General features: G+C 47.7%; 1 protein-coding gene across 1 annotated transcript in view; it reads right to left on the reverse strand.

The window, feature by feature from the left end:
• The window catches only part of ankfn1a (ankyrin repeat and fibronectin type III domain containing 1a), a 65,121-nt gene that overhangs the window by 17,979 nt on the left and 26,116 nt on the right, over nt 1-21,026 (reverse strand). The window contains exons 5-12 of the mRNA XM_069929639.1: nt 15,988-16,101; nt 13,671-13,768; nt 12,799-12,889; nt 12,307-12,414; nt 11,767-11,866; nt 11,120-11,252; nt 7,667-7,783; nt 1,495-1,710 (exon numbers count right to left, since the gene is read on the reverse strand). Coding sequence (XP_069785740.1) covers nt 1,495-1,710; nt 7,667-7,783; nt 11,120-11,252; nt 11,767-11,866; nt 12,307-12,414; nt 12,799-12,889; nt 13,671-13,768; nt 15,988-16,101 — 977 coding nt within the window. The remainder of the gene's footprint in view (nt 1-1,494; nt 1,711-7,666; nt 7,784-11,119; nt 11,253-11,766; nt 11,867-12,306; nt 12,415-12,798; nt 12,890-13,670; nt 13,769-15,987; nt 16,102-21,026) is intronic.

Raw genomic sequence — 21,026 nt, forward strand, 5'->3', positions numbered from 1 at the left:
GCACACTGTGGATGTGCATGCATTATGTGGTTGCGCTGAACACTGCGGATGTACATGCATGCTGTGGAATGTGCTGCACACTGTGGATGTGCGTGCATGCTGTGGAATGCGCTGAACACTGCGGATGTGCATGCATTATGTGGAATGCGCTGAACACTGCGGATGTACATGCATGCTGTGGAATGTGCTGCACACTGTGGATGTGCATGCATGCTGTGGAATGCGCTGAACACTGCGGATGTGCATGCATGCTGTGGAATGCGCTGAACACTGCGGATGTGCGTGCATGCTGTGGAATGTGCTGAACACTGCGGATGTCCGTGCATGCTGTGGAATGCGCTGAACACTGCGGATGTACGTGCATGCTGTGGAATATGCTGCCATGTGGATGTGCGTGCATGCTGTGGAATGCGCTGAACACTGCGGATGTGCATGCATGCTGTGGAATGCGCTGAACACTGCGGATGTACGTGCATGCTGTGGAATGTGCTGCACACTGTGGATGTGCGTGCATGCTGTGGAATGCGCTGAACACTGCGGATGTGCATGCATGCTGTGGAATGTGCTGAACACTGCGGATGTGCGTGCATGCTGTGGAATGTGCTGAACACTGCGGATGTACGTGCATGCTGTGGAATGCGCTGCACACTGCGGATGTGCGTGCATGCTTTGGAATGCGCTGCACACTGCGGATGTACATGCATGCTTTGGAATGCGCTGCACACTGCGGATGTCAGTGCATGCTGTGGAATGTGCTGAACACTGCGGATGTACGTGCATGCTGTGGAATGCGCTGCACACTGTGGATGTGCGTGCATGCTGTGGAATGTGCTGCACACTGCGGTGGTGCGTGCATGCTGTGAAATGCGCTGAACGCTGCGGATGTGCGTGCATGCTGTGAAATGTGCTGCACACTGCGGATGTCCGTGCATGCTGTGGAATGCGCTGAACACTGCGGATGTACATGCATGCTGTGGAATGCGCTGCACACTGCGGATGTCAGTGCATGCTGTGGATTGCGCTGAACACTGCAGATGTCCGTGCATGCTGTGGAATGTGCTGAACACTGCGGATGTACGTGCATGCTGTGGAATGCGCTGAACACTGCGGATGTACATGCATGCTGTGAAATGCGCTGCACACTGCGGATGTCCGTGCATGCTGTGGAATGCGCTGAACACTGCGGATGTACATGCATGCTGTGGAATGCACTGCACACTGCGGATGTCAGTGCATGCTGTGGAATGTGCTGAACACTGCGGATGTACGTGCATGCTGTGGAATTTGCTGAATACCTGCGGATGTACGTGCATGCTGTGGAATGTGCTGAACAGTGCGGATCTACGTCCACACTGCAGATGGTGCCACACACTGTGGACTGTGCTACAGACTGTGGTCCATGCCATGCAGAGGAGCAGCAAATGGAAGCCTGCAGTAGGGTCTGGGCTGAGGGCTGGTGCAGCAGGCGTGCCTCAGCTGAAGGCAGGAACAGACCTGGAGAGTGATGAGCAAGATGTCAAGAGCGGTTGGTTGTTCCGGAGTGGACAGCGACTTCCTCTGGCTCTGGATCTTGCAGAGTGGGATCCACCGGCCCCCACAGGGGGAAGTCTGGCCCTTCAGCTCCTTCACTGTCACCAGCAGCACATTTCCGTGTCGGTCTTTGATGGGTTCGTAATACATTCTGCCCAGGTTCTGGGTGCCCAATAAAGACTGGAATCATACAGAGACAAATCTGTCAGAACTTCAACACACTGTTGCCTCAGTATACACACTGGGTACTCAACCTGTGGGCACCCTGACACCACTCTGGGTCAGACACAGAGTGAAGTTCCCTCCACCCCATCCCATCACACACTCCTGGGGTCAGACACATCTTCAGAATGAAGATCCTTCTATGCTGTCCCAAAATGCACTCTGAACATTGGACAGAATTATGATTCTCATTGAGCACAGGTATTGTGCTGGAAGACTGGAGGGTGCTTAATGTTGTGCTTTTGAGCCTAATGTTAGTGACTGGAGTAGATTCTGAGGCACAGGAACTATCTATATTTGGAAAGGCAAGAAGTCATTGGTCACAGTCAGCAATACTTTGTGCATTGGACATCATGTCTGATTAACTTGATTGAGTTTTTGAAGAGGTGTCCAAGAAGACTGATAGCAGGGCAGTAGATGCCATCTACATGGACTCTAGCCAGGCCTTTAAAGATTCCACAGCACAGGCTTGCCTGAGAGGTAAGATCGCATGGGTTCCATAGTTGAGCTAGCAATTGGATACAGAATTGGGTTGACGTAAGAGTTAGAGTTGAACTTGGTTGTTAGAGGCTGTTTGAGTCGCAGGCCATGAAGAGCATTTGTGTACCAGTGAGAGCTCATCCCTACTACCACCCTTCGGCTATGACAACCTTTAGGCCTTCACGTGTGGCATCGCTCTTATGCCCGGTGGAGCTGTTTTCAATGACAGAAGGGGGAAAGGCAGGCCTTAAAACCAGTTGCTCAGGACAGATGGGGTTCATTAACCACAGATGGTAACTCATCTAGGAGAGGCTCTGATTTCAAATCTCTGCTGGCTATACCCACTTACAGGAAAGGCTTTGGGAGTAAACCCCAAGGAAAAATCCAGAGTTGGAGTCCTAAAGGCGGCTGACTGCTGTATCCAGCACTGGCACAGCAACTTCTGCAATGCTTCTGGCACCAAACTGTATCAACCTTCATCATTCCTTTGGACCTGTCATGAGGATGGAGAGGGGGCCCTACTGCATGGGCAACAGACAGATCTCCATATCAACTTTGCCCTGGCTTGTGCCCTGAAGCAGCCACTCCAGCTTTGCTTCAGTGACTACCAGAGGGGCAATACCCATGGTTGACCATGACCGACAGAGGCCAGAGGAATCAGAGGGTGGGAGTGGAGGGTTGTCACTCAGATTGGAGGCCTGTGATCAGGGCTATGCTGCAGGGAATGGTGCTGGAACCACTCTTTTTTGTCATCTATGTTAACAACTTGGATGACAATTGTGAGTGTACAGATTCTATCACCAATGTGTATATGTACATATATACAGATGGTAGTGTAGGATGACTGTGATTGGCTGAGAGTGTAGCCACTCCTACAGGCAGGTCTTAAAGCATTGCTCCTAGCCATACCAGGTCATTCTGGACTGGTCGACCTACTTGTGATATGCTCGTCTTTTAGTTAATAAATGCCTTGGTTTGGATCAACAAGTCTTTGGTTCTTTCGACGCGCACTACAACAATGTGGTTAAATTTTATTTCAATTTAGACATCCAGCGCGGTAACAAGTCCTTCCAGCCCACGAGCTTGTGCTGCTCAATTACACTCAATTGACCTAGAATACCATATGTTTTGGAGGGTGGGAGGAAACTGGAGCACCTGGAGGAACCTGATGCAGGCATAGGGAGAACATAAGAACTCCTTTTAGCCAGTACCAGATTCAAAACCCAGTCACTGTAACAGTATAATGCTAACCACTTCACTAATCGTGCCACCCCATGTACATGTAGTTAACATGTAGTTTGTGGATGACACCAAAATAGGTGGGGCAGTAAACAGTATGAAGGTTATATAAGAGTAGAATCAGATTCAGATGAATTTGGTCAGGGAATGGCAGATGGGATTTAAGTCAGACATGCAAAGTATTACATTTTGGGAATTTAAACAGGGGAGGACTTAAATGGGAATGGTAAGGCCCTGGAGACCCATGGGCACAAGTATATAGTTCCCTGAAAGAAGTGACATATTGTAGACAGATAGAGCGATGATGAAAACATTTGGCACACTGCCTTCATTGGTCCTGGCATTGATTGGTGAACCCACACTGAATATTGTGTGAAGTTCTGGTTTGCTTGTTGAAGGAAGGATAGATATTATAAGCTGGAAAACATACAGAAAAGATTCATCAGAATGTTACCTGGACTCCATAGGCTAAGGCTTTTCTCTCTGGAGCGCAAGAGGCCAAAGGGTGGCTTTTTTGAGGTTTATAAAATCACGAGGGCATCCATAAGGTGGATCAATAAGGTGGATCACAGATCACAAATCTGCACATACATGCAGATTTAAGGTGAGAGAGGAAAGGTTTAAAAGGGTCCTGAGGGGTACCTTCTTCGAACAGAGGGTAGAGGTAGTTGAATGAGTTTCCAGAGAAAGTGGTAGAAGTCGAACTATTGTTGATACAGGTAGACAAGTAGATGGATAGGGAATAGGATGGCCAGACATCCAGTTTTAGGCCGGACAGTCTGGCTTTTGAGCCCTCTGTCCTCCATCCAGTGCCACCTCAACCCGGACTTAATTTGTCCTCCATTTGGGTGTGTCAGCCCTACACCCCCAAATGGAGGACAAATTAAGAGGCAGAAACTGCAGAAAGGGCAAGGGAAGGGGCAGTTACCTGTCAAATTCAGTGACAGTGGCGTCCTAGGGCCCGTAGGCCATACGCGGCCATGTTTCTTCTTGTACACATGTGCGATTTGAATACTGGGGCCGGTTGGCGGATGCACGGTGGATTATTTTACTGGGGCCGGTTGATATGTGTGGGGTGGGACTGCAGACGGGGATTTGAGAACATTTAGTGCAGGGTGCAGGTGGCAGCACTACTTCAGTTGACATTGAGTGGAGTGTGTAGTAGCGTGTGGCAGGCTTTGATCTTTGAAGGAAGATGAATGAGGGCCTATATATTTTGTCGGCTGTTACATGAACGTACATTGCGTTAATGCAGTGGACGTGTGGAGAGTTGGAAATAGAGGGGATGATTTTTTGTTCTGTATTTATACTGTATGAATGGATGTATTGTATGTAATATGCAGAATGATAAATCATTGAATAGGAAAGCGGACTCAAGCAGATAATTACTGATTTAAGTTGAAATAGTTAGGTTTTTGCTGGATTAATAAAGGCAAAAAAAGTTTCATGTTAGAATTTTTATTTAATAAAATAACTAAGGTGATCATCTGTTTGCATTTGTTGTTTTTGCAATACTGTTTAAATTTTATAAAATAAATAATTTTTAAAAGCTGTATGGTAACCTATGACCTCGGGGGGGGGGGGGAATCACGGGCACTTCCCCCCAATGATTAATTTGTGCCCCACGTGCAGCAGCACGTGATATAAGCATGCCACACCCTCCCCCCCTCTGAGAGAGTTTTCAAACATCAGTGCCACCCCCCCCCCCCCCCCCACCCACAGTCACCCTAATACCCACCTTTTAGACTTGTTCTGATACTGACCCTGCAAGTCCTCCTTTCTGGAAGTTTGGAAATATCCACCCTAATAGGAAAGATTTTTAAGGGATATGGGCTAAACACGGGCACATGGGGCTCATTCAGATCATGGACAAATTGTGCTGAAGGGCCTGTTTCCCTGCTGCCTGCACACACATGCAGAGTGATGTTCCATTTACTTGTTCTGTTACATGTTCCAGCACAGGGACTGTACAGGTTGAATGGAAGTTTAGCACAACTTTTATTCAATCATAGAGCCATGGAGCACAGAAACAGGCCCCTTGCTCCATAGACTCTGGCCAGCCCATTCATAGAGTCATCCCTCACAATTCCCTTTTATTCTTTTTACATTCCTCAACTTCCCAGATTCTGGCACCCTCTCACTCACTCAGAGACAATTCACCCACTGGCGCACACACAGTTAACTGCAATCAGATAGGACTGTAGTTCAGGATCCAGAGGGAGTAGTGATCACAATATGGTAGAACTCCACCACCAAAGTCATCGACTTCAATGGCTGAAGGGTGGAGTTGCATGGAGCGGACTGGGAAACAGGATCAATGGCAGTTTGTAGATGAGCACTTCGTTAAGACGAATCTAAACACAGACCATTATCTGCAATGGGAAAAGACCATGAAAGAGTGGAGTACTAGGGATCGAGAAGCTCTTGAACTTGAAGAGAGATGCAGAAAATGGTGAGGAAAGCAAGTGGCACTTTGGCCTTTATTGGTCAGGGTTGGAGTTTGGACATAGGGAAGTATTACTGGGTCTAGAACAGTTTGGCACCCACAATTTGGTGCCAGACATTTTGGCCCTCACAGCTTGGCATCCACAGTTTGGCCTGCCTGCCCCTCTCATTGTCTGCTGGCTGACTCCATCCTGCTGTACTGCTTGAACCCCCAGTGTTGCAGAAACTACCTCCTCCCAGGAAACCGCTCCCCCAGCAAACAAGGGCTTTTTATAGCTTAGAGCGATATTTAAAAATTATTAAAAACAGTTGGGGGAACAATCAAAAACAAGGGCTTTTGGTAAATTATAACAATATATTTATTATAAATTTAATTACATGTAACAGGATATATAAATTTTATTATATAATTATTTGTATAACTCATGATAATTTGTACAATAACAATAAATCACAAAATATTGTTTCCCCTCCCCACAGATACAGACTCACCCAAAGCTCTTGTTTCTGATGGTTCCCCAATTGTTTTTTAATTATTTAAATATATCACTATAAGCATTGAAAAGCCCTTGATTGCCAGGGGAGTGATTTCCTGGGGGGAGGGTTTCTGAAATGCCGGGGGGTTCAGGCAGTGCTGCAATGCCGGGCAGTGTGGTGGGACCTCAGCCAACAGTCGGTGAGTAAGGCGGGGAACCAGGCCAAAATGTCCAGCAACAAGTTGTTCGAAGAGCTACAAAAGTAATTTTTCTTTGCCAAAATGTCCATCACCAAAATGCAAATGCTAAAATATCTGGCGCCAAACTATGGGTGCCAAAATGTCCAATTTCGGGTATTACCTGATATTGGTGAGACCACACTTGGAGTACTGTGTCCATTTCTTGTGATGGAGGTGTCCTGGAGTTTCTGGATTGTCGGTGACCATCAGGAACATCCCCCTCAGGACACATGAGCCAAGGAGCCTGTTTCTGTGCTCTACACAGCTGAGAGCTCTGGGAAAGTGACAAACCACAGGCGATGGAATGATGAAGCCTTGGTAGATCGGCCCTGATTATAGGTAGGTTGTCCTACAGAGCTGGGTGTCTATTCCTTTTGTTTTATTATGCCTTTAGCTCAAGCTGATCTCCAGTCTCCTCATAAGCATCCCACTCACTAGAGTCTCTCTCCACACAGAGCAGAGGTGTTTCCTAACGGTCTCCTTCTGTGCGTTCTCCATGTCCTTGCCCTCACTTGGTGGCAGTCCTGCTTGACCATCCCACAGGCAGGAGAATCCCCAGTGAAGTTCTCTCTATGAGGGAGTCTTCCCCCTTTACATTGGTGAATGGGGAGGGGAGGTTGCACAGGGCTGATTCATGGATTCCCCACTGCCTGTCATATGTCTACACCAAGAGATGGTTGAAGGGATTGGCTGCACATCAGTCCCACTGTCCTCAATCATGGGCACCTGGTGTGGGATAGTAAGAGATCTCCTTGTTCAGGTAGTGGACAGTTGAGGGGTCAGTCTGATCCACTGACTCTTCAGGATCCCTCTGAGCCCAGAGAGGGAAAATATGATGATGAGTGAAGGCCATCTGGGGATGATGGTCACCCTGGGAGTGGGTATGTGTCATGTAAACGGCATACAGAGTGAAGTTCCCTCTGCACTGCCATACGTCTGAGCAGCAAGGACACCTCAGGCACCATGTTGGTGAGGGGAGAGGCTATTCCGCTCTGCAGGCTGGGCACATTAGGTCGGTTGCCATACCTCACTTACCTGCAGTTGGGCTGCTGCTGTCAGCATCCTGTGCCGTGCTTGTAGCGCCGTGGAGGAGGACACAGACACCGAGAGGTTCTGCCGTAACCAGTCCACCTCTTGCCATGCACAAGACAGCTGAAAGACACAAAGCTGCTGTGAAGTGAGCAGCTCCTCGGATGTGGAACAGGCACAGGGATAGCTGGCTGTGAAGGGGGCCCAGGTCCACAGCCCCCAGCACAGTCGTCCACAACTCCCTACTCAACCTCCAGCAACGGTGGGGAATCTGTGCTCTTCCTGTTTAACCTGGCACACCCCTGGTCGTTGCCTCACCCCCCTCCCCTCACCCCCTCCAGACAGGTGACTGGGTACCCAGATCGTACATTATCCCATTTCTCATATTTATCGTTTGAGTATCCTCCTTGTATCATGTCTTGGTTGCTGAAAGTAAGGGTCCTGCCAAACTTCGAACCACTCACCCACCTCCACCCTCACCCTCTGTGGATGTCAATTCCAGCATTCTTCTCATCTTCCCTCTGCTCAAATTCTTTTATTAAATGCTGCACCATGCCACCACATCACTGGGTAGCTAGAGGGGCTGAATTCCACTTGCCACTTTTGTTCCTGCCATGAATCATCTTATTGATACCTCCCTGCAGTCTGGAACCTGCTATCAACCACCCCACAAAGTTCAGGAAAGAGGTATCGGTGACACAAGACTCGCACCACAAGGACAAAAAAATCCTTGCACCATCAGACTCCTCAACAACACTCTTAGAACCATAGAACATTACAGCACAGAAAACAGGGCCTTTGATGCTTCTAGTCTTTGCTGAACTATTTTTACCCCCAGTCCCACTGACCTGATCTCAGCCTATAGCCTTCCATAGCTTTCCAATCTATGTACCTGTCCAAATTCTTCTTAAATGTTAAAATTGAGACCGCATTTACCATACTCACACACTCTCTGTGTGAAGAAGGTCCCCCTCATGTTCACAAGATAAAGGAACAGAAGCAGGCCACAAAGCCCATCAGGTCTGTTCCGTGACTATGCACTAAGCTAAACTAAACTCAACCCTAGTTTCAATGACCAGATTTTTCCCCATATCCCTTGATACCCTTACTAATGAGATACCTATCCATTTCCTGTTCAAATACTCCCAGTGATCTGGTCTCCACTGCTTTGTGCGACAGTGAGTTCCACAGATCCACGACCCTCTGACTATAGAAGTATTTCCTCCCTCTCTGTTTTGATTGGATAACGAATTTTAAGACTATGACCCCTTGTCATCGACTCAGCCATCAAGGGAAATATCTTATCCACATTCACTCTGTCAAAACCTTTCAATATTCATAATGTCTCAATAAGATCCCCCCTTATTCTCTTATACTCCAAAGAGTACAACCCAAATGTTCCCCATACTCCAGCCCCTGCATTCCAGGAATCATCCTGGTAAATCGCCTCTGCACCCTTTCCAACAACATCACATCTTTTCTAAGATTGGGGGCCCAAAACCGTACACAGTACTCTAGATGGGGTCTCACCAGTGCCCCAAAGAGACTTAGCAACACCTCTCTACTCTTAAACACTATACCTCTCTAAATGAATGGTAGCATAGCATTTGCCTTCTTCACCTCCAATCCTACCTGGGCATTAACTTTTAGATTGCTCTGCACAAGGATGTCCAGGTCTTTTTGCACCTCCGAGGATTGAATTTTCTCCCCATCCAGATAGTACTCTGCCTGTGTATTTCCATTGCAAAAATGTAGAACCGAACACTTTTCAACTTTGTATTTCATCTGCCATATTTTTGCCCCGTCTCCCAACCTGTCTGCATCCCTCTGTAATTTTACGGTTTCTTCAACAGTTCCTACTCCACCACCTATCTTGGTGTCATCTGCAAATTTGGCCACAAAACTATTTAGTCCACAATCCAAATCATTAATATAAATATGTTTCTCCTAAAATTTTCCCTTTCACCCTTAACCCACGTCCTCTGATGTTTATCTCACCTACCCTCAGTGGAAAAAGCCAGCTCTGTCTATCTCCCTCATAATTTGAAATATCTCATTTTTTTTACTCTCTAGGGAATAAAGTCCTAACCTGTTTAACCTTTCCCTGTAACTGTTCCTGAAGTCCTGGCAACATTCTAGTAATCTTCTCTGCACTCTTTTTATCTTATTGATATCTTTCCTGTAGTAAGGTGACCAAAACTGCACAGAATACTCCAAATTTGGCCTCAACAATGCTCTCTTTACAACCCTATCCAAAGGTGATGCCACTTTCAGGAAATTATCTATATGTATTCCCAGATCCCTCTGTTCTACCGCATTCCTCAGTGCCCTACCATTTACTACGTATGTCCTTCTAAAATTTGTTGCATTAAATTCCATCATTTTTCAGCCCATTTTTCCAGCTGGTCCACATCTCTCTGCAAGATTTGAAAACCTCTTTCGCTGTCCACAATGCCTCCAATCTTGGTATCATCTGCAAACCTGCTGATCCAATTTAATACTCATTCAGGGATTTATTTAAGGACTCTTACTTTTGCACTTTATTGATTTTTTTTCAGTTCTTTATTTGTTTACATGTGAATGTTGTGTACAGTTTTTTTTGCACTGCCAATAAGTGGTAATTCTGCCTTGCCCGCAGGAAAAATAATCTCAGGGTTGTACGTGATGTCATGTATGTACTCTTAACAATAAATCTGGAATCTTTTGGACCAATGCTACAATATCTTTTGGTTGGTGCCTCTTAATGTTGAGAGAAGCAGCAATGTTGGGGAAGGAATTCCAGACTCCTCTGCTGGCTGACAGCCCAGGTAATGGGGGGGGAAGAAGAGCATCCCTCAGATTCCCAATGTCTTACCCACAAAGCATGTTGAAGTCTCTCCAACTGGTCTCTGTTTCCCCAGCCCTAGCTTCACCCTGGTCAAGTCACAGCTGAGGGTCACCTGGCTTCACCAGCCCCCATGGTCTCACTCTGGATACTGACTGTGGGAACCAGTAGCAAGTTCCATCTCTGTTACACCAGGCTGGAGTTCCCGCTTGCTCTCCTAATTTCTGTTTGTTTGAAACCAGGACCTCTCCCTTCCCCTGCAGTCTCCAGTGATGCTCTGTTCACATCCCTTCTACAATCTAGCAATCAGTGGAAGTCAGTGGCCAGTCAAAGTTGCAGTGCAGAAAGACCCTTCAGCCCACCCGGTTTGTGCTTACCAACCTCTCCAAAAAACCACTGGCCATTTAGCACATGTAACGTTTCTCTGCACAAATGGTGTAACAACTCATGGTATGTGATAATTCTCACACACCACATCACACGCATGCACACATTCATGCACACACATGTACACACAGCCATGAATACAGAGCACACACATACAGTTTGGAGCTCACATCCAACTGCACAACTATTTCAACACACAGATGTCTTGAAGTCCCAGAGAGACCCCCTCCATTTCACGCAGTGAGTACCTTGCTGAACCAGAGAAATGCTTGGGTGATGGAGCTGGAGGGGGCTTCATCAACCTCCACAATGGGGATCTGCTCCTCAGTCGTTACCAGCACCATGTCATTGTGGTGAAAGATGGCAGCGATGTATACTCCTCTTAGAAACAAAAAGGTAAAAAGGTCCCAGACATCCGGATATGACGGGGTTATAGATGTCTCCACGGGGAGTGACGGGGTTACGGACATCACCATGGGGATTGACGGAGTTACAGACATCACCGTGGAGGGGGGAGTGACGGGTTTACAGACATCACCACAGGGAGCGATGGGGTTACAGACATTACCGCGGGAGTGACCGGGTTACAGACATCACCACAGGGAGTGATGGGGTTACAGATATTACCGCGGGGAGTGACGGGGTTACATACATCACCACAGGGAGTGACATATCACTGCAGGGAGTGATGGGGTTACAGATATCACCGCGGGATATGACAGGGTTACGGACATCACCGTGGGGAGTGACAGGGTTACAGACATCACTATGGGAGTGATGGAATTACAAACATCACTGCAGGGAGTGACAGGGTTACAGACATCATCGTGGGGAACCTGTGAGGTGACAAAGTCCAACACTGTCCACATTGAATCAGGAAATTGACAGAAGAAACCTTTTCAAAGTTTTGACGAACTTGGTTGATGAATGAAAGAGATGTTTTAAACTTCGAGACACTGACTGCTTTCGACTTGGGTTTTGTAACTTTGTGTTTTCTGGAAAAGAAAATCAAAGTGGAGTTTGAAACCACAGGATTAATGGCACTCACACTCCAGGGTCAATGTGGGTGTTGATCAGTCAGACGGAGGGTGGTTGGTCAGATGGTGGTTGGTCAGTCAGATAGAGGATGTAGTTCAGTCAGACGGAGGATGTTGGTTGGCAGATGGAGGATGATCAGTCAGACGGAGGGTTCTGGCCAGTCAGACAGAGGGTGGTCAGTCAAGGTGGAGGATGGTTGGTCCGATGGAGGGTAGTCAGTCAGATGGTGGGTGATGGCCAGTCAATCAGTCTGTTGGAGGGTAGTCAGTTAGACGGAGGGTAGTTGGTCAGATGATGGGTGGCCAGTTAGACAGAGGGGTGGTCAGTCAGATGGAGGATGGTCAGTCGGATGGTGGGTGGTCAGTCAGACGGAGGGTTGTTGGTCAGACACACTGACCTGTCACTGTGTGGAGATGGTGTCGTGCCCGTTCCTCCTGCAGCAGATTTTCCAGCAACTGGACCTGCCCCCTGAGCCGGGGCCGTCTCCCTTCCACCTCTTTCCAATCTTGGGAGAAGCATGGAGACAGAGTGAGGTGGGGCAATGTTTGAGAATGCTGATCTCCTCCCTCCACAGGATCCGTCACCAATGTTCAAGTCTCCCTGTTCTCTCCCACCACAGTCCGCACCCACATTCCCTGACATCCCCACCAGAAGCCTCTGGTTCCTGTTTCCAAAGGCACCATTTCACCAGCTCCACACTGCCCAGCCCTGCACTTCGCCACTGCAGTAGTTCACACTTCCATGGATCTTGACACACACGCATACCTCCACTCTGTGGATAAAACTTCACAGCATTCTCTCACACAAGGATGGAATGTTTTAAATTATGATTTATATTTCCATCAACATAAATACACAGCTGACACACCACTGAGGAGGGTTCACCTACTTGATGGGATGGCGAACTGGGGACTTGTAGCTTTGTGGGGTCCCCAACCTTTCATATTAGCAGCTGATACTCTCATGTAGTAAACTTGACCCTGGCAGCAGGTTAAAAGATTTAATGAACACATGAATAGCCCACAGAAACTCTCCCCATCATTGACTCCCCACGGACACTCTCTCGATGGACACTTTCCTGATGGACACTCCCCATTACCAACTCTCTCCATGGACATTCCCCCGTGGACACTCTCCCCCAAGGACCCTCTTCCCCACGAACATTCACCCCATAGACTCTCTTCCCCATGGACACTCATTCCATAGATACTCTCCCATTGCCACTCTTCCACATGGACACACCCACAGACACTCTTCCCCATGGAAACTCTCCCAATCATCGACTCTTCCAACAGAAACTCCCATCAAGACACTCTCCCCCCACCATGGACATTCTCCCCCATGGACTACCCACGGACAATCTCCCCCTATGGATGCTCTCCCCCATGGATGCTCTCCCCCATGGATGCTGTCCCCCACGGACACTCTCCCCCATGGAAACTCTCCCAATCACTGATTCTTCCAACAGAAACTCACACCATGGACACTCTCCCCTGAGGACCTTCTCCCCCACAGACACTCTCCCTCAGGGACACTCTCCCATCACAGATTCTTCCCATGGGGACTTTCCCCATGGACCCTCTCCCTCATCACTCCCTCTCCCATGGATGCAACCTGAAAGTGTCCTTGACCCAAGACACCAATCCTTCTGCAGCCCATCCATGTGCCCTCGGATGACCTGTAGAACCTGTGCTGTACCTCCCAAGTTGGGTTCCACCATATAGGTATGAGGTGAAGACATGTGGATGAGAGGGTGCTTACCGTCGTGAGGCCTGGCACTGTACATCGGAAGGAGTTGTGGTCCTCCACTATCGCCTCTCCACAATTGCCGGAGAAATCCTCCTGGCTGCTCCACTCCACTAGGATAACACAGGGAACTGTAAATCCTCCCAAGGCACCTGGTTCAGAACTCTTTACTACCTCTATGGTCTGTCTAAAGCAAAGCCCCTCACAGAGATCAGTGTGACTGCTCTGACAGTTCCAACAGTTCCTTGATCTCAAGCAACAAACAGTGCGAGAAGAACTCAGCAGGGTCGAGCAGGGGAGAGACAGAATGGTCGATGTTTTGGGTCAGAGGCCTTCATCAAGGCTGAGAGTGTGGAGGGACAATAGCCATCATAATGAGGACAGGGTCTAGCAGGAGACCTAGGGAGGGGTGAAGGATGATGGAGGGAGCCTAGTGATTGGCACGTGCCAGAGACACAGGGAGAGAGGGGTAAGAGGAAAGACTGCTCGGGTGACGAGGCCTCCACCGTGGAGTGGGGTGGTGTGGAGACAACAGATGTCCATCCTGCCCTCCGATTGGAAGAGAAAGTAGCCCAGCTGTTGGGGAAGAACATAAGGCAGGGGAGAGGAGAGGGGGAAGAATCAGGGAAATGTGGGAGAAAGAGGATGGAACCAGAGGGGAGGAGGATGAGATTGGTTGGAAAGGGGACAAAATGGGGCAGGGAAGCAAAAGGAATGGCTCAGGAGTAGAGAGGGGATATTACCTGAACTGGGATATCCTGTGTTCACACCACTGGGCTTACTACTGTCCAAGTGTAACATTAGATGCTGTTTTTCTGGTTGATGTTGGGCCTCACTGAGAGGCAGAGGCAAAGGGCCAGGACAGACAGGTCAGGGGGCAGGGGAGTGGGAATGAGAGTTTAAATGGCAGCAACCGGGAGCTCAGGATGGTCATTGTGGATGGAGCGTGTATGCTCTATGAAGCGATCACTGTCTGTATTTGGTCTCATCAATGTTGAGGCCACATCGGGAGCACCAAATGCAGTCAGTGAGGTTGGAGGAGTTACAGGTGATTTTTTTTTTTATCTCATGTGAAGGGCTGTTTAGGTTCCTGGATGGTAGTGAAGGAAGATGTGTAAGAGCAAGTATTGCAGGGGAGAGTACCAGGGGTCATAGAGAAGTGGGTGGGGATGGGAGAGCAGACAAAGGAGTCACAGAGGGAATGATCCCTGCAGTCGGCAGAAAGGGATGGGGAAGGTTGGTTGTGTCTGGTGGTGGGGTCTAGTTGCAGTGGCAGAAATGATGTGCTGAATGCAGAGGCTGGTGGGATGAAAGGCAAGGACAAGAGGAACCCTCTCCCTGCTCTGTTTGAGGGGTGGGTAGGTGAGAGAGGAGCTCCGAGAGATGGAGGGGTTGTTCTGTGGCCTACAGTGCTGGGGAGCTGTGCTGCTTAAGAATGGACATTTCAAATGTGTTGGAATAGACATCATCCAGAGAGCAAAGGCGACAAAGGTGGGACACACACTCAACACCATATACACTCACTGACACACTTACCGCCCCACACACTCAGCGACACACACACATGCATTCACTGACACTCATCACCACACACACACCAACACTTACTCATCGCCACATATACTCACTGACACACTACTGCCACACACATTCACTGACACACACACACTGCCACACACTCAGACACACACTTATCGACATGCATTTGCCGAAACTCACACTCATTGTAACACATACTCACTGACACAAACACTCACCACCACATATACTCACTGACACGTTCTTACTACCACACACACCAACGCACACACACACTGCCACATACACACACCAACACACACTCAATGACACACATTTTACCACCACACATACTCAATGCTGCATATATTCACCGATACACTTACTGCCACACACACCCAGACACACACTTACCGACATGTACTTGCCAATACACACTCACCAACACTCACAGTCACTACCACACACACTTACCGCCACACACACTTACCAGCAAATATATACTAACACACTCACTGCCACATGCTCACGGCCACACATACTCACTGGCACACACACTTAGCACCACACTCACCAACACACACCCACCACACACTCACCACACACCCACCATGATACAGTCACCTAAACACCTAGTGATACACACCCAGCACACACTCACCAATCCACACTCATCACCACACTCACTGCTGTACACTTTCCACCTCATTCACTCACACACACACACACCACACACACACACACACACACACACACACAACAACTTTTTGTATTACATGGGAGGGAGTGGCCAGGTGAGAGAGCAGGCAAATACCTTTGTACCTGGTGACCACACCCGAATTAACATTCAGTGGTTCCTGAAAGGTTACCATCAGTGAAGTACTGCTGGTTACAAACAGCCGGACGTTGGTGGGAGCTTCTGGGACTCCTGCAGTAACCAAAGAGAGAGGAGCACCGATCATCCACCCCACACATAGAACAAATAAACCCCCATTAGGTGCAGCCTGCCCAGTCCCAGGGAACTGATAGCACACACAGTGTATTTCAAGGCTGCACTCCCTCAGTGGAGGCAAATGAAATAGACACCGCTGTCATGATAATGAATATGAATGAGATGTATGCAGATAGAGGTTGAGCTATTAACCTGACCGGAGGTCAGAAGGCATGCGCGCGATGTATGCAGGCACGGAATGGTGGAATCATGGAAGCAGAGAAATAAATACACGCCGATGTTCAACGGGTAAATCATGTGTTGATGGTGCTATCAATTTCACATTTCGGGCCACAAATGTGACATTGGCGACAAGGAGAAACATTTTGGATTTTGAATCTGTGGCTTTGAGCTGGAACGTTTCATCATGGCAGTCACTGGAGCTGAATTTCTAGCACTTCGCGGTGTTCCTCATTTAGACCCGACGGGCGATGCGAGCACTGTGAGCGTGAAGTGGAAGGCATGGCTTGAAGAGTTTGAAGCTTACGCCGACAGTCGTGGCCTATTTCTCGATGAAAGTACGGCGGAGCAGAAAGCGCAGCGGAGGGCGTTACTTCTCTTCACCGCAGGACCTGCAGTTCGGGAAACTTTTAAGACGCTTTCGCATACCGGAAGGAAGGAGGAATACCAGAAAGCTGTAGATGCATTGAATGCACACTATGTGGTGACACCGAATGCCAAATTTCAATGCCATTTGTTTCACAAAACAAAACAGGAAGATGGGGAAACGGTCGTCCAGTACGTGACGAGATTGCGACAACTGGCTGTTGGATGCAATTATGTGGCAGCTGATTTGGATAACCAGGATGGGCAGAAATACTATCAGTTTACATTGAATGATGACCATCATGAGGAAGTCCCAGTGATAATTGGTGGTGTGACAGTTCCGGTCATTGTAGACTCAGGCAGTGACAGTAATGTAATTGACCGACACTTATGGGAGAAATTGAAAAAAAAAGGTAATTTGTACGTCAAAGAAGTGTTCAAAGAAACTGTATCCATACACAGCAACTAAGCCATTGCAGACCATTGGATGTTTCACTGCGACTGTTGAAGCTGGTGACAAGCACACCGAAGCAGAGTTTGTTGTCATAGACGAGAGGGGAGAACCATTGCTGAGTAGACGCATGGCGCAAGATCTGGCAATACTTCATATTGGAGCTCGTGTCAATTCAGTTCAGTCATACGAGGATATGAAGCAAGAATTCCCTGCAGTTTTCCAGGGAGTAGGAAAGCTGAAAGGTCGACAACTAAAGCTAGCAGTGGACAAAACGGTCAAACCCAAGGCGCAACCAGTGCGCAGAACCCCATTTGGACTTTGTGGGAAAGTCGAGGCCAAAATCAAAGAGTTGATTGAGCAAGACATATTGAACCTGTAGAACATTCAACACAATGGGTCAGCCTAGTAGTGATCGTGCCCAAACCAAATGGAGACATGAGACTGTGTGTTGATATGAGGATGGCCAATGAAGCTATAATTCGAGAACGACACCCCATACCAACAGTAGAAGAAGTACTCCAGGAGTTAACAACCAGTCAGGTGTTCTCAAATATCGATTTAAAATGGGGCTATCATCAACTAGAGCTGGACCCAGAATCCAGGGACGTGACAACATTTGTGACTCACTGTGGATTGTACCGATACAAGTGGCTATCGTTCGGCATCAATGCAGCTCCTGAGATCTACCAGTACGAGATCCATCGAGTGATTCAAGGCATTCCTGGAGTTGCCAACATTTCTGATGACATCATAGTCCATGCGGCTATACAGGAAGAGCATGACAGACGGTTGAAGCTTGTGCTATCCAAACTACAGGGGGCAGGCCTTACTGTGAATGGAGACAAGTGCCAGTTCAGTGTCTCAGAGATGGACTTCATGGGACACAGGCTTACATGGGAAGGACTGAACCCAGATAATGCCAAGGTGAAAGCTATTGCCGATGCACGTGAACCCCAGAATGCCACGGAGACGAGGAGTTTCTTGGGATTGGTCAATTATTGCGCAAAGTTCATCCCTAACTTTGCTACACTGGCAGAACCACAGAGGAAACTAACCAGGAAAGGTGTACCATTCCATTTTGGCCCTGAACAGAAGGAAGCTTTCACAGCTCTGAAACAAAGTCTGACGAATGCCGATACTCTTGGGTATTATGATCCGGATGCACCAACCAAAGTCATAGCGGAAGCTAGCCCTGTTGGTTTAGGAGCCGTGTTGGTCCAGACGCATGATGAGGGACCAAGAATCATTGCCTATGCCAGCAGATCTTTGACAGACGTTGAAAGGAGATATTCTCAGATAGAGAAAGAAGCACTCGGACTTGTATGGGCCTGCGAGAGATTCCATGCATATTTATATGGCATTGAATTTGAACTCATCACGGACCATAAACCATTGGAGGTGATCTACGTCGCCAGATCCAAACCGTGTGCCAGGATAGAACGATGGGTGCTCAGACTCCAACCGTACAAGTACAGAGTAGTCCACATTGCTGGGGAAGCAAACATTGCTGATCCGCTGTCCAGATTGTTGAAAGATGGAAGCCCACAATCCAAGTTAGAACTGGGGACAGAAGCAGAGAGCTTTGTATGCTTCATAGCTATCCAGTCAACACCAGGAGCTGTGACAACGAAGGAAGTCGAGAGAGAGTCTGAACATGACCCAGAACTCATGAAAGTTAGAAAATGTATCCAAAGTGGACAATGGGACAAGTGCACTCACAAGGCATATGTTCCCATTAGAGACGAACTTTGTTGCATCAGGCAGTGTGTGTTGAGGGGTTGTAGATTGGTGATACCACAGAGGTTGAGACCGAAGATTGTATCATTAGCTCATGAAGGACACCTAGGTATTGTTGGTACCAAGCAAAACCTCAGGAGCAAAGTATGGTGGCCAGGTTGTGATAAAGACACAGAGAAATTCATCAAAACCTGCCATGGGTGTCAACTCACAAGTAGGAGTAATCCCCCAGAGCCGATTCGGAATACGCAACTCCCGACAGGACCGTGGATCGATATAGCTGTTGACTTTCTTAGACCTTTACCAACTGGTGAGTCAATCATGGTAGTGGTGGACTACTACAGCAGATACTATGAGTACTCTGTGATGAAGTCAACGACCACTGAAAAAACAATACAAGCATTGGCAGAGATCTTCGCGAGACATGGATTGCCTGTTACGCTATACTCTGACAATGGTCCACAGTTCATCTCAGAGACATTTGCTGAATATATGAGAACCACAGGCATCCACCATCACAAAGTAACTCCTAAATGGCCGCAAGCCAACAGAGAAGTAGAGAGACAAAATCAGTCCATTGAAAAACGACTACAGATCGCTCATCAGAACTGGAGAGAAGCATTGCTATCCTATGTAGCTGTCTATCGGGCAACCCCTCATGAAACCACAGGAAAAAGTCCAGCAGAAGTACTCTTTGGGAGGAAAATCCGCACAAAAATGCCCGAACTGAAGGAAATCAGGGACGACCAGGAGATGAGGGACCACGATGCTGAAAAGAAGGGGGCAGCAAAACTGGACGCAGACTCGAGGCGTGGGGCCAGGTACTCAGACATCATGCCTGGAGATAATGTTCTTGTGAGGCAAGAGAGCGGTGGTAAGCTAGACACACCTTATTACCATCAACCCTACACTGTTGTATCCAGAAGCGGCAGTATGGTGACGGTCAGGTCTCAAGCTGGAGTCCTTTACAAAAGAAACGTATCTGGTGTCAAAAAGTGCCAATCCAGAGCGGCACCGAGTGAAGTGGTTGGAAATCCAGTACGAGTTGCTCAACCTGAGGGACCAGACGACGTTTCAGAGGTAGTTACCAGTTTTCCCGATGAAGTGGCCAGAGTACCAGAAACACCAGAGGCCGTAGTGAGAAGTGTTTCCGGTGCTGAGGGTGTAGAGCTCGTCGAAAGAACCAAAGACTTGTTGATCCAAACCAAGGCTATTATTAGCAAAAGACCGGAGCTCTTCACAGGTGGCCGACCAGTCCGGAATGATCCGACCTGGCTAGGGACACAACCCTTTAAGGCCCAGACAATAGGTGTGGCTTAGCTCTCAGCCAATCGATGTAAGCACAGTCTAGATACAGTAACTATATACACTATGTACATTGGTGATAGATCTGTACTATCACAGAGGGTGAGCAACCAAGTAGCGACAATAGCATTGCAGGAAGGCTGAGATGGGACAGGAAACCACCTAAGCGATATGAAGATTTTGTGCCATATTTCTAATCGTGCCCGCATTATCATGAAAGTGAAAGTTTGTGATAGTTAGAATGAGTTTCAATGAAGAAAAAAAAAGTGCATTGATTCAGTGGAAGCGCAGTAATGATACACGCCAAGGAAAAGTGGAAATGTGTGGTGATTGTTAAAAAAAATGAGAAATAATGTAAAGGGTGTACACCGAACGCTGCCCTTGTGAAACACGCAGTGAATGCGTATATGTGGATGTCAGGAAGGAAACCATCGCGAACTCTGAGAAAGAGACCTTTGCGAAGTTGTGCTATGATTACCTGGATCATCGCTGTTTTGTTGTGTTTAGCGTTATTAGAAAAAGAAAACTGTGTGTCGAAGATTTATTTTATAATGTTTTAAATTATTTTATACTTGACGTGGTTTGACTTTGGAACATCCGTAACCAACAATCAGAAGTATTTTGATGCAGGAAGAGGAATGATAATGGGAACATTTGGACAGTGATTTTGATAAATACATCATAAAGTACATGTATGAGTGCTGTAAGAATTGCATTTTTGTTTTGGTCGACTATTTGGTATTAAATGGAAAAAAAACCAAAAAAAAGTATAATTTTAAACGTTAACATTTTGCATATGAGGTGACCCATTGTATTAGTA

Source organism: Narcine bancroftii, chromosome 3 (genome assembly GCF_036971445.1).
Source record: "Narcine bancroftii isolate sNarBan1 chromosome 3, sNarBan1.hap1, whole genome shotgun sequence".
NCBI classification, from domain to species: Eukaryota; Metazoa; Chordata; class Chondrichthyes; order Torpediniformes; family Narcinidae; genus Narcine; species Narcine bancroftii.